The sequence below is a fragment of the Gymnoscopelus braueri genome (genome assembly GCF_963280865.1).
Source record: "Gymnoscopelus braueri genome assembly, chromosome: 7".
Classification (NCBI taxonomy): Eukaryota; Metazoa; Chordata; class Actinopteri; order Myctophiformes; family Myctophidae; genus Gymnoscopelus; species Gymnoscopelus braueri.
In genome coordinates this window covers 38534538-38547560 of record NC_137608.1, presented here as the reverse complement: position 1 = coordinate 38547560, position 13023 = coordinate 38534538, and the positions used below count along the sequence as shown (strand labels likewise).

The 13023-nt window shown below is 40.0% G+C and overlaps 2 protein-coding genes across 4 annotated transcripts in view; one reads left to right on the top strand and one right to left on the bottom strand.

Moving 5' to 3' along the window:
- Window positions 1-5530: 5530 nt before the first annotated feature.
- tas2r202 (taste receptor, type 2, member 202) lies at window positions 5531-6517 on the top strand (the record flags this gene model as incomplete). The annotated part of the gene is made up of 1 exon (XM_080433594.1): window positions 5531-6517. Exon 1 carries the CDS (start codon window positions 5546-5548, stop codon window positions 6515-6517), a length of 972 nt encoding a protein of 323 aa, XP_080289720.1. The 5' UTR covers window positions 5531-5545.
- A 1628-nt stretch (window positions 6518-8145) lies between these two features.
- dock5 (dedicator of cytokinesis 5) overlaps window positions 8146-13023 on the bottom strand; it is a 45852-nt gene continuing 40974 nt past the window's right edge. For 2 of the 3 annotated variants that reach the window (XM_080432229.1, XM_080432230.1), the window contains exons 49-51: window positions 12329-12479; window positions 11983-12101; window positions 8147-11841 (exon numbers count right to left, since the gene is read on the bottom strand). In XM_080432229.1, the coding sequence (XP_080288355.1) occupies window positions 11740-11841; window positions 11983-12101; window positions 12329-12479 (372 nt within the window). In that variant the 3' untranslated portion in view covers window positions 8147-11739. Of the gene's footprint in view, window positions 11842-11982; window positions 12102-12328; window positions 12480-13023 lie in introns of all 3 variants that reach the window. The other variant, XM_080432228.1, reaches the window with a different exon arrangement.

Sequence of the window (13023 nt, the reverse complement as noted above, 5' to 3'; positions counted from 1 at the left end):
CCCCGCAACTTCGGGGGCAGCGAAACTCAATCCCAACCGAGCAGGGCCAGACCAAATCTGCCTCTTCCTTACTTCAATATCTAGCAATAGCTGCTGCTGTGCATAGAGCTCATTTGACTGACAAGGACTGTTAAAAATGACGGTGGCACCAGACGGATCACCAAAAGGTCTACTGCACAAATATATCGTGTATACAGTATAAGAGCCAGTGGTGGAAAGTAGCTAAGTACATGTACTCAAGTACTGTATTCAAGGAGGGTAGCCCATTTTTACTTAATTTGAGTATTTCAGTTACTAGTTACTTTGTAGGCAAAAACATTTTACCAAACATACATGAACCACTGAAGCCTTTTATGTTTTATACTTTTAAACTTTTGTTTTATTATTTACTTCAAAAATGTCCATACCAAAAATAAAAGGTAGTGGTACTCAAATGTTTCCAAATCTTTCAAAAATAGCCGATCTACAAGTGTCACAATGCAACATTACATTACATTAAGTCATTTAGCAGACGCTTTTATCCAAAGCGACTTACAATAAGTGCATTCAACATAGGTAGGGAACGAAACTACTAATCACCAGAAGTCTTAAGTGCATTTCCTGCAAAAACAAGGAACCAAGAGTATACCTAGCGCTAAGGTAAAAGTGCAATATATCAGCTACCTACTTTCTTAAACAGATGAGACAAAATAGCAAAATCAAATGAGCACGAGCTAAAACAAATAAGTGTATCAACTAAACAAGATCCAATAAAACAATACAAAAATAAAACAAGAGTTCGTACAACTAGTTAACAACAAGTAGGCCAGGCAAAGAGGAAGGGTAGTGTTTCCTGAAGAGGTGGGTTTTCAGCCTGCGGCGAAAGATGGGCAGTGACTCTGCTGTCCTGACATCAGTGGGAAGTTCATTCCACCACTGTGGGGCCAGAACAGAAAAAAGTCGTGACCGTGTCGATCGACCAGAAGGACCGTGTTGTGAGCTTGTAGATCAGCTATTTTTGAAAGATTTTGAAAGATTTGAGTACTTTTACTTTGGTACTGTAAGTATATACTTTTTTTTTTTTTTACTTTTACTTAAGTCAAGATTACCTTTACATTGTGGTATTACTTTTACTTGAGTAGAACATCTGAGTACTTCTTCCACCACTTCTTCCAATTGCAGGAAATCAAAAAGGACTTATAAGTGGCTTCAAACTAGACAAAGAAAAGGCTAGAACAAACTACACAAGATGATTTCCTTTAGATCTGACTACATCTAAAATACAGGTGGGGTCTACTGTACAGTATGTTTAATGGTGGGCTGCGTGAAAATTACTTAAGTAGCTTAAACTTAATATTCTACCGTTGCCTATTATTCATTTAAAATTCAGGGAAAGTACTTGAAGATACTTGACTAGCAGCCATACACAGTCATCAGTTTTTATAGCCTACAGATAAGAGAGCATATTCAGTGGCGATATTGACATATTCAAAATGATATACGATAAACCTTTATTGATCCCCGGAGGGAAAGTCAGGTGTCATTGCAGTGAGAATGAAACACAGGAAAGGTACAGGTGATAAAAAATGTATTAAAATTAAACAAAATGCTGCGCTAGGTATCTGCACTGGATCTCCAACTGAGTGAACATAATACAGTCTATCAACAAATATAAATGTACAGTGAATATATGCATGAATAAACTGTGCAGCCATCGCTATGCATTGATCAAATTTTCTCTTATCCTATCACGGCTTCCAATCTTTAGAATCAATTTATTTTTTACTAATCACATTCAAGGCCAGGCTAATTTGACTGACTAATTTGCATGTCCAGTCCATATGGCAGATTTGCACTGATCAGAGCAGTGGTCACCGATTCATGTCAATACATACATACAGTACATACAGTATACACACACAATAAACTGTATACAGTAATTTCAACAGTAATGTCATATTGTCATTATAGTCAGGCTATATACAGTAGGCTATTTTGTTATGAGGTTGCAGTGAACTCAGGTGTCACCCTCTTGTCCTACACTTTTGATTTCTTACACAAACAAAGGCTTTTAAAACTTCCCTGAAACATATCATGGAAGTTTTAATAGCCTTTGTTCACTCTTACACTTTCATAAACTGGTCAGCTAATAGTTGTAGTTGTTGAGTAGCTATGACTGGGATCTTTATACATTTTTCAAACTACTGTATGCTTGGCTTTTAAAGGCATCTCAAAATATTAGTTCTCTTTTCTTTTTTTGTAATTAAAGTATTTATTCATTTTTCAACAAATAAACATGACATAACATAACAGACAAAGACCAACAACACAACAGTACAAATAAATTAAACAATAGTTCTCTTTTCTTAAAAATCTAATAACTGCTGCATGTTACATTCTGCTCAAGGCTCTCAGGGGTGCCGTGTGTGTGTGTGTGTGTGTGTGTGTGTGTGTGTGTGTGTGTGTGTGTGTGTGTGTGTGTGTGTGTGTGTATTTGCCCAGTTCATCATGTAAATGCCCAGTTCATCATTTTAAGGGAGGATAAGAACAAGATAATCTTTGTGATTGATGCACAAATCTATTGCCTAAATCATTTAATCCACATGAATGCAGTAAATATACCAGTAATTCAAGCAACTTGCCCCATAAATACAAATTTATTTGACATTTGACCAAAAACACTTCAGCATAAACCTTTAAAGTTTTATTGCCAGTGTTTACGGTCTAAATATGATCTTAATTGCATTTCAAGAAGCAAATATGGGGGTAAAACACTATCAAAACAAGTTGTATTTATTCCCATGAGGAAGGGCATTCTAGGCCTATTAGTTCCCTTTTTTTTTACACTGTAAAATCCTGAGTGTTAATTTAACTCAACTCAGAGTGTACGAATGTAACCAATTGGACCCTTACATTTGCACTGTGAATTAAATTAACACTGAGTATTTTACCGTGTACACAGTACACAGTAAAATAAGCATAGGATAAGCACCCTGAATCTACTTTTGACAGGTGTTGATTGTGTGAAATCAATACCCTATAACTCGGGGGCGGACTGGGACCAAAATTCAGTCCTGGCATTTTGGTCTGAACCGGCCCACCACCCCCCGGGCCGTTTTGTCAACGGGGGGGGGGGTGGGGGGATAGGGTTCAATGTTTTAACCCAGCAACGCTATGTAAATTACGCCACTGCTGAAAAGCATCCAGCCCAAACATTAACGTAACTAATAATTGGGCCGCGCGACCCGGAAATGACCGTAATAATCCTAGAACGGGAGCAAAAAAAATTTGGGTGGCCCCACATGCCCGGTATGCCAAATGGCCAGTCCGCCCCTGCTATAACTTGATAACATTTTCATTTTAAAGAACGAAGGCCTCATTGCTGCCGAGTGTCACAAAATAGTTTATGACATTGTAAAATCACTTTGTGCTTGAATAAACAGGGTTGTTATTTTAATTATGCAGAGTACAGAATGTAAAACAAACAAGAAAAAAGGTCTGCAAAATTAGTTCCCGGAAGAGTCAACTAATGTTGGAAGGTAAACATAGCTCCTGAAGGTGACTCAAGGTGATGCCTCCTCCTTTATTCATGTAAAAATTGCTCTGTTTTATGGTCTTTTGTAAATATGTGGTCATGCTCCAGGGATAGTAATTTGCATTGGGTTTTCTCTAAGCCCTATCGACGTAAAGTGGAATCTGTGAATTGGCTGAGTTGTTAAGGCACTCTCACAGTGGTGGAAAAAGTACTCTGACGTTTTACTTAAGTAAAATACCACAACGTAGAAATACTGTTACAAAAAGGTCCTGTATTCCGACTTTTACTTGAGTAAAAGTCGGAAACTTTTACTTTTACTTGGCGTCAGAATATACTTGCGGTACAAAAGTAAAAGTACTCAAATTTGTCAAACTTTTTAGAAAATAGCAGATCTACAAGCCCAAAAAGCATGTGACACGCTGTGAGCTTGTAGATACTAGATGTAGGTGTGTGCCGATATATCGTCCCGCGATATATCGCGATACGTTTTCGTGACGATATGTATCGTTTTGGGAAAAAAACAGAAACAGAATTATTTGTTTGCATTTGCTTTTTTTCTCCCCCATATATTTTCATAATAAAAAAAGTGCGTATCGTATCGTATCGAAATCGTATCAAAATTGTGCGCCCAATATCGTATCGTATCGTTTCGGGAAATTAGTGTATCGGCACACCCCTACTAGATAGTGTAGCTATTTTGAAATGGATAAACTATGCAAAGGAAATATTCGTACATCCACTTAGCTCAGGTGCAGGTGCATTGGACAGTAACAAATGACCATTCGCAAATAAATATTCATGAAGAAGAATCCCACACACTGCTTTTGCTCAGCAGCATCAATTTCATTCATGCGTTAAGGTTTCGGTCCCTCTGGACCTTCATCAAGACTGTCTATATACAGTAGAGCGAACAGATAACTATAAAATAGTTTAACATTTTAAGTTTTCAAAATAATTGGAGTGGAGTAAAAAGTAAAAATGTACCCCTGAGAAGAAGTGGAGTAGCATGTGAAGTGGAGTGAAGTATGGAAAAATGTCAAGTACCTCAAAATTGCACTTAAGTACAGTACTTGAGTAAATATAGGCCTACTTAGTTACTTACACCACTGCGCTCTCACTGCATTACAAGTAAGCTGTCCGGATAGGCATAATAAACACGCATCTTCCACATCCTGTGACCTCACCCTATGACCAGGCAAATACTTAACCACAATTCCCTACTGTCAACACAGATGCAAATCACGGTTAAAGGCTTGCATATAAAGGATCATGGCAGTTGTGTTTGCCTTGCAGCGCCAGTGTGCCACAGCTAATAAATGTCTTTGGGCGACTGGGTAAACAAACAAAGAATCTGAGTCAGACAACCGATCCTATTAGGAATGAGAAAAGTGAACGAAGACTTTTTAATGAGGTCTGAGACGATGAAATTCCTGATCCAACCCGAAGGCACCTGTATATGAGGTAGACTTGTGTTTTTTAACATGACAGTTTTATGATTGCTTTTACCGGAATCCAGATATATTGCGCTTCGTTTTTCAATCACACATTTGACATGCTTTTATGTTTACATGTTATTGCAGCTTAATTAAAAACGTTAAAAGAATATTTGGAATGGATTTTTAAGCTAAATGTGTGAATCTTTTCCCCAGGCAAAGAGACAAAACCCTGCTGAATCCATTGAAATGAAGAATGTTGTCCTGAAGACCTCACAAACACTGCATTCTTGATATCAGATGATCTTTGAAAACAAATCTTTGCACACACACACACACACACACACACACACACACACACACACACACACACACACACACACACACACACACACACACACACACACACACACACACACACACACACACACACACACACACACACACACACACACACACACACACACACACACACACACACACACCTTGCTGATGTTAACTCAAGTGGTACAGAGGCAGAGCTGATCTGAAAAAAAGAGGGGGGGGGAGATTTCAAATATCTCCTCTGCATTGTTTAGGGAAAGCAAAGAGCAGCATCATGCTGGGCGCTAATAAGTTAGCCATCTGGGCAATGACAGGCCTGTTGGCTGTGACAACGGTGTTCTTTAATCTATACATCTTCCTGATGAGCCTGTGGCATTACAACCAAAACAAACGGTGGACGGCGAGCGAAACCATCATCACAGCGCTGTCTATGGCCAATGGAGCCCATCAGCTTCTCTGCTACTTCTGGATGACTATGGACGAGGTGGACGGAAAGTGTCTCCTCTCCCAGATGTCCTACTCCATTATGCTTCTGCTCATGTTCAGCCTCAAGTTCACCATCATGTGGACCTCAGGCTTCCTGACTTTCTACTACAGCACTAAGCTGGTGGCGACGCCCAATCAGTGCTATACTAAGATTCGAGCCGCCATCCTGAAACACGTGACAATGATCATTTTCCTCATTCCTGTGTGTGGTCTCGCCACATGCATGCCCATGTTGGTGGTCCTCCATCATGAGAACGACGATGACAACATCGAAGGCAAAGACTGCGGGGTCATGATACCCGACACCACCTCTGGTCAGGTCTACGAAGCCCTGTATCTGGTCATGGCTGATGTACTGCCGGGGCTGTTGATGATGAAATGCTGCCTCTCCATCACGGTCCACCTGGCTATCCACCTACACAATATGAAGGCCAGTAGCAACGGCGCCCATGGACCAAAGCTCGGTACTCAGATGAGGGTGATCCGGATGACACTGTCGCTGGTGTTTGCCTTCCTGTGCTTCGTGGTGGTTGACCTGTATGTGAATTATCAGATTGCGGTCAACCACGAGAACGCCATTGTTCTCACCTTCTTCTTCACGTCCATCTACACCACCGTTAGTGCGATGGTGCTGGTTTACGGGAAGAAGAGCCTCTGGAAAGCTCTGATCCATGGTTATAATGTCTGCCTAGATGGCTATCCATGTTTGTCTTGTCTAAAGGTGAAAATAGTCCAACCCCCCCAGAAAACTGAAAGTTAAAAGTTAGTTTGTCGTGTTTAAATAAATGAATCGTTATCCTTGATTGGTGGGGTTTTGTTGTGAAGCAATTACAGCCATAAATATTTTCTGTATGATTATTAAAAGTGCAGTACTATAATTTGCTTTTTTAATAAAGTGTGTACTACTGAACTATGTTAAAAGCTGTCCTCTGGTCTAGCTTGATTTGATTAGGAAGTAGAGTTTCAGCCATGCTAGAAAGCAGGTCAGTCTGTTAGTCAGTCCATCCATCTGTGGAACAAGGCAACTAAAAAACAAGTGGTTGGATTGCCAATGTGCTGAGCACCTTCATACCCTGGAGGATAAACACTACAGATTTTGGTGATCCCATGGCCTTTCCTCTACTAGAACCCTTTGGCCATAATTTCCACTTGCACACAAGATATCTCATGATCTAATAGGCAGATTGCAGGATGAACATCTTTGGCTCAAACATTTTCAAAACATGTGTTAATTTGTGGGGGTTATCTTGTTGAGCAAACCAGAATATCATAAGCCAAGCATAGAGAGCTTATTTTCTTTGTTAATATATCCAAAGTTGACGTCAAAATGTCCATTAGAAATATCCAATGGAACATGCCTGATTTGTACTTGGTTCTACAAGTTCACATTGCGTTACAGCGCAACACGTTGTGAACTTGTAGAGCTGCCATTTTCGGTGCGTAACACAGGCACTTAGCTACTGTAAATATAAATCAGGCTTTAATCTGACAGTTTATCAAATGGCAAGATGTTGTTTCATGAAATATTGAATGACTGCAAATAACGTTTTGCCTTGTAATCCTATGCTATACTGTATATATCCACAATGACATGGTTGCATGGTGATGATGCAACAGTGTCCATATGAAATATTGAAAAAATACACAGAACTGCGGTGAGCGCACAGACTTCAATACTAAAGCAATACAGCACTCAGAAAACAAATGTTTGGTTTTATCCAATGCTTTTCTGTCATAGCTGCAAATAGGGCGACAGTAGCCTGAAGTTAAGAGAAAGCAGCTTGTGACAGGATTGCTGGTTCACATACATACAGTACATACAGTACACACACACACACACACACACACAGTCTCTTTGCAGGGCTCCATTAGTTCATACCCTCTGGCACCACCTAGTGAAGTTCAAAGTGAAGATACAATGGAGTTTCTAATCCCACAGAGGCTGTGGAGCTCCAGCAGCTAAATGGACAAAGAAGGAAAGGCCATCTTTTCCTTTGATGCAGGGTAACTCGGTCCTGCTCCTATCTCTACCCACATATCTCAAGTGAAAGTAATGTGTTTTGCTTGGCAGGGCCTACACTGTCAAAATGAGAGCTAGCATAAAAAGGTCAATATTGAATATATTTGACATTAGCTCTGTGGAATACCACTTAGAAAACCGTAATATACTTGAGGATTGAGCCATGTGTTTTTTATTTATTTATAGATATATCTCATTTTGGAATGAAACCAAACTATTTCTCATTGAGTTATGTTTTTCTCTCTAGACACGGCCTCTTTTTACCTACTAACCCTGAGTCATAAGCAGATAATTTTACAGGCGTCACTTTGAGAAGCTTCAGGGTGCCATTTATTTTTTATTAAATAAAGCAATTAGCTGCACGTAGGGCATTTCATATAGCACAGGGTTGTAAACACTTCAATCCAACCACAGAAAAAAAAAGAGTGGAGGTGGTTACCATGGAGATATAGATCAAGACTGGCTTGGCACTTGCAGAACTGCTCCCCAAGCATGGGCAAACATCACAGTGCAGATCATGCTGAGTCTAGACCTTCTAGTTTGTGCTCCTGTAACTGTACAGGAGGAGAGTGATATGCTGTTCCCTGGTATCTGACAGGAAGGAACAGGCCATTAGCAGTCCAGATTAGCATAACCAGTACACTTCACATGACTGATGTGAACATTTCATACCCACCACCCCAAAAATAGCAGTCTAAAACGCATGTCAGAGGCACCATTTTGTTTACAGCAAATACTATTGACCTTTAATTAACATTTACACTGAGTTTGTTGTATGATTCAAGAGAAGTGGTGCTTTTTCAAATGCACCATCCATCTACTGCCAGATTGCCAACTGCAGCTTGTTTTCAAAAACATGCAAATGGAAAATCTCTATTGCCTGTTCTGAATGTTTTGAGAATTAATGGAACCGTTTGTAACACAAGTGGAACTGGAATGGGTGCTTTGACGAAAAAATTGGCATCTAAGTGTTTGGCGGTCTGTGAAGATATGGAGTCAACCCCCTGTGCAGTGGCCAGAGCCTTATCTATAACATTTTAAATCAATTTGTCTTTATTTTTGCTTGGTCAACTTTATTGTCTTGTTCATATAAACATCTCATTTGATCTTGTCATGCTAACATAGAATACATTGTATCATCAGAAAATCTCTCTGATCTTCATTATGAAATGCCTGGTGTACAAAAAGTTAGTCCCTTGTAAATCATCTTACAATATCTAGCAACACTAAAATACTGGCAATTTAAAATGAATGATTCAAATTGATCACAAGTAGCATTTGAAAGATGCTTGCATGCATAGATTTAGCATTATGAAGGCACAAAATAAACTGTTGCTATAAAAAACAACACCAAATGATAATACATGGTTAGATTCAAATGTATCAGCTTAAAAATAAACTCTGTATTCCTTGAGTGTGCAAAACCATAAAAATCTTGAATGAAATCTTCAATAAAAAATAATTTAAAGTATTTGACAATGAATCCACAAGAGAAAGGATATAAATCAAAAAGAAAACAGGAAATGTACTACTGTACCAACACCTGAAAAGCAGAACCAAAGTCAAATCATGTCTGTACCATACAGTGTTCAAGGTTAACCAAGACGCAACTTAGGCTTAATTTATCGTCGATCACTCTGTCTACAAAAATGACGTAGCTTTAGAAAAAAGCGACAACACAAATTGCGCTAGCAGTTTCTTCAGTTGAAAATAAGTAATTTGTTGTTGAGTGACACTGCTGTTGTATAAAGTATAATGCCTCTTCTGTCTATGATGGTGTCCCACTGCGAAAATAGCAACTTGCAGAACGCCTATTTTTGGCACAGGACACCGTCGTATGATTAAGTATAAATCAGTCTTACACATCAACTTGATGCTGGTGGGAGGTAAAACCCATTAAAAGGACAAGTCCGGACTAAATAACATATAGGCTCATTTTCCTACTTATATTGATCCCAAATGACTGGCCATGGGGTCTATTTGCAGAATTGCTCCTGTCGTCCAGGTTCCCCAGCAGCCCTCATAGCATAGAGTGGAGGCCATAAGCATATCGCTACTTAATAAATTTGTTGCGATCAAAAGTGATTTTTTTTTCATGAATCTGTTATTAGTTGTCATTACACACGCATCCATGCTTTGGTTGTCCCACACGAGCTGCCGTAGTCTGCTAAACAGATGTTATGCTGTTATGCAGGCATGCAAACAGCCCCGAGGTGAGAAAGGTTTTTTTTTCGGGTCAGGTGTCACACAATTGCCCCATTTGGATTCAAAACGGCTATTGTAGCTGAAAAGCTACAAGTTTGCATGTCTGGTTATGTGTTTTGCCAAGTCCCAGAAAAGACTCGCTGTGATTGGCCAGAACAGTCACTTTGATTGGCAGTTGTGCCGGACACTCACCCTAAAACATGATTTACGAGACTGTGGCAGCTCGTGTTGGACAACTATGATGACAACTAATAACAGATTAATGAATGAAAAGAAAAACGCTTTTGACCGCAACAAATTGCTTAAGTAGCAATATGCTTATGGACTCCACTCTATGCTATGGGGCATGGGGCTGCTGGGGAAACTGGACGACAGGGGCAATTCTGCAAATAGACCCCATGGCCAGTCATTTGGGATCAATATAAGTAGAAAAATGAGCCTATATGTTATTTAGTCCGGACTTGTCCTTTAGGGCCCTGACACACAAAGCGTCAGACACTAGCGTCATCAAATGCACCCTTTGTTTACAATGGCTGTAGCTACACTGGGGGCGTCAAATGGTCCAAACCTGTTGACATTGTCTTTCAGAACTCAGTTCTATTTTGGAGCGTCGATGTAAAGCATGGACAAGACCATCGGGAGCACTGCAGAAAGGCAACCTCTTTTTACTTTAAACTTGTGTTTTTTTTTCCCCCAATTGTTTGACTGTTCTAGAAACACAAGAAATGTGTAATATTTTAAAATGAAAAAGACAATGTGAACAGGGGGACTCCCATGACGTGCACCAGTGATGCTTTGAGTAAGTCAGGGCCTTTAGGCTGAGTATTTTGTTATGTAAAACAGCAAAACAAATACACCTACACATGTATAACATTCATGAATTCCATCCAGTGTCTCTGAAACGTTGTGGCTTAAAAACGTTTTCATTGCGATACAGTCCTAACTCCTAACATTTCCAAAGACCAGCATTGCTATGGATATAATCATTCAGTCACTACCAAAAATAGGTACACTATAATACAAAATAAAATAAAAAAATTGTACACTATTTTATTCCCTGCCCTTGATCAACGTAAATAAAGATTTGATCATACTGGTTATGTTATGCAGCACTTTCCTGTTCTATTATCATGGAATGCCAGTGAACAGGTAGGGAAAATGAAGGTGATCCAGTGTCAATCCAACACATAATAAAAAAAAAACATGTTACAAAATTGCAGCTTTGGTCATTCCCTTTTTCATTAAAGTGATCTTTTTTGTGTATTACTTCTCTTCAGAGGAGTAAAGTGGAGCCACAGTTTTGTCGATTTGTAAAAATATACTGACGAGAATTGTGGAACCACAGTTTTGTCGATCTGTAAAAATATACTGACATGAAAGTATGCATTGGGGGGGCTTGCGTATCCGTTCTCCGACTGTAACATCCTTTGTACAGTATAACAATTGCCCCACACATACAGTATTATGCTTCCTTAGGGCTTACAAACATTATAGGATCCCAAGAGCAAAGGATGACAGAATTATTAGTGGCTTGCATCAGAAATATGACCACCCTAAATCTAGCTTACATGCCACATACTATACAAGGTCCTGCAACAGTGCTGGCTGCACTGCGAATTAGAACCGTGCGTTTAATCACAGGAGGGTGATGAGCCAGTTGACAGAACAGTGAGGAGTGTCTGTGTGTGGGGGAGTGGAGCGTGTGTGTGTGCGTGTGTGCGAATGTGCGTGTGCGTGTGTGTGTGTGGGTGGTAGCCTCACTGCGGACTGTGCTCATATGAGGGGAACATTGACTTGCGTGCTTTGGGAGGGGGCGGAGGAGGCTTGCTCTCGTGTTTCACAGGTAGCGGAGGAGTGAACTGTGGGGAAATAGAGAGGATGTAGTTAAGCTTTAAAATATTCAGTCTTTGTATTGTTGTCGTTTTACTTTATATACCACTGGTATGCACTTGTGTAGAGGTGTTATTTTCTGCCACTCCCCCATCCCTCCCTACATGTACCTCAGAAGGGAAATGGGAGCTGTCAATCTCATGTGGGTGTTTCTTTGGAGGCATCGGTGGGGGGGGCCCTAGGGTGTCACTGGAGTTTGCATCATTCTCACTGAGAAGAGATGAATAACCTGCAGGAGAGAAAATAAAAACATTTCAAACAAGTATACAGTGTATATGTGTGTGTGTGTGTATGTATGACCCGATTAGGACTACAAGAGCAGGTTATGCTTACACAGGTTTTGTACGCAGGTTATTTCTCCATTTCTGTGTACAAGGCAGATTTTCTTATAAAATAAAATAAAAATGATGACATGCAGTATGGTGTTTACTGGGTCGGTGTGGCTGTGCTACATACTGGAGCTGCGTAGTGTTTGCTGTGGAGACGCAGGTAAGGGACTCAGAGGGCTGGAAAGGTTGAGCTGAGAGGACGCACCGGGGAACAGGGAGAGAGTCAGGCGTCGATCGCCTAACTGTAAGCTCTTAGGTCTCTGCTGCTTCTCAGGGGCCTGTGATGAAGGGGCGCGTACACACACACACACACACACACACACACAAATCAGTCAAACAAATTAGAGAGTTCAACCATGAGAAATTAACCGCAGATCTGAAAATAACACAGATTTTCTAATACCATTACAATCTGGCATCATTGAAAAACAGAAGTAGCACACTGTCTTCACTTATATCATTATTTATTGAAGTACAATTATACCATTATAACATCCCAATGAGGATTCTACTTTATGGGTCCAAGTATCTTTAAATAGGTGAAAAAGCAGCAGGGATAACATTGTAGCAGATGCAGGCAGGGTCAAGCTTGAGTAAGGAAAGAGAGCCAAGGACGACCCATCAAGCCGACAAGGCGCACCTGTTCACAGTTACCCGCCCCCAATTCTGTCCCGCTACGTGGGAGGGAATGAGCCCATAAGCTAAGGATGCATTTGTAAATTCACACTGATGCTCTGCTACAGTATGATACCTGAGTGCTCTCATCGAAGCGTAGAATTATTTTTGTATCATTTTATACATATATATTTATTTATTTTTATA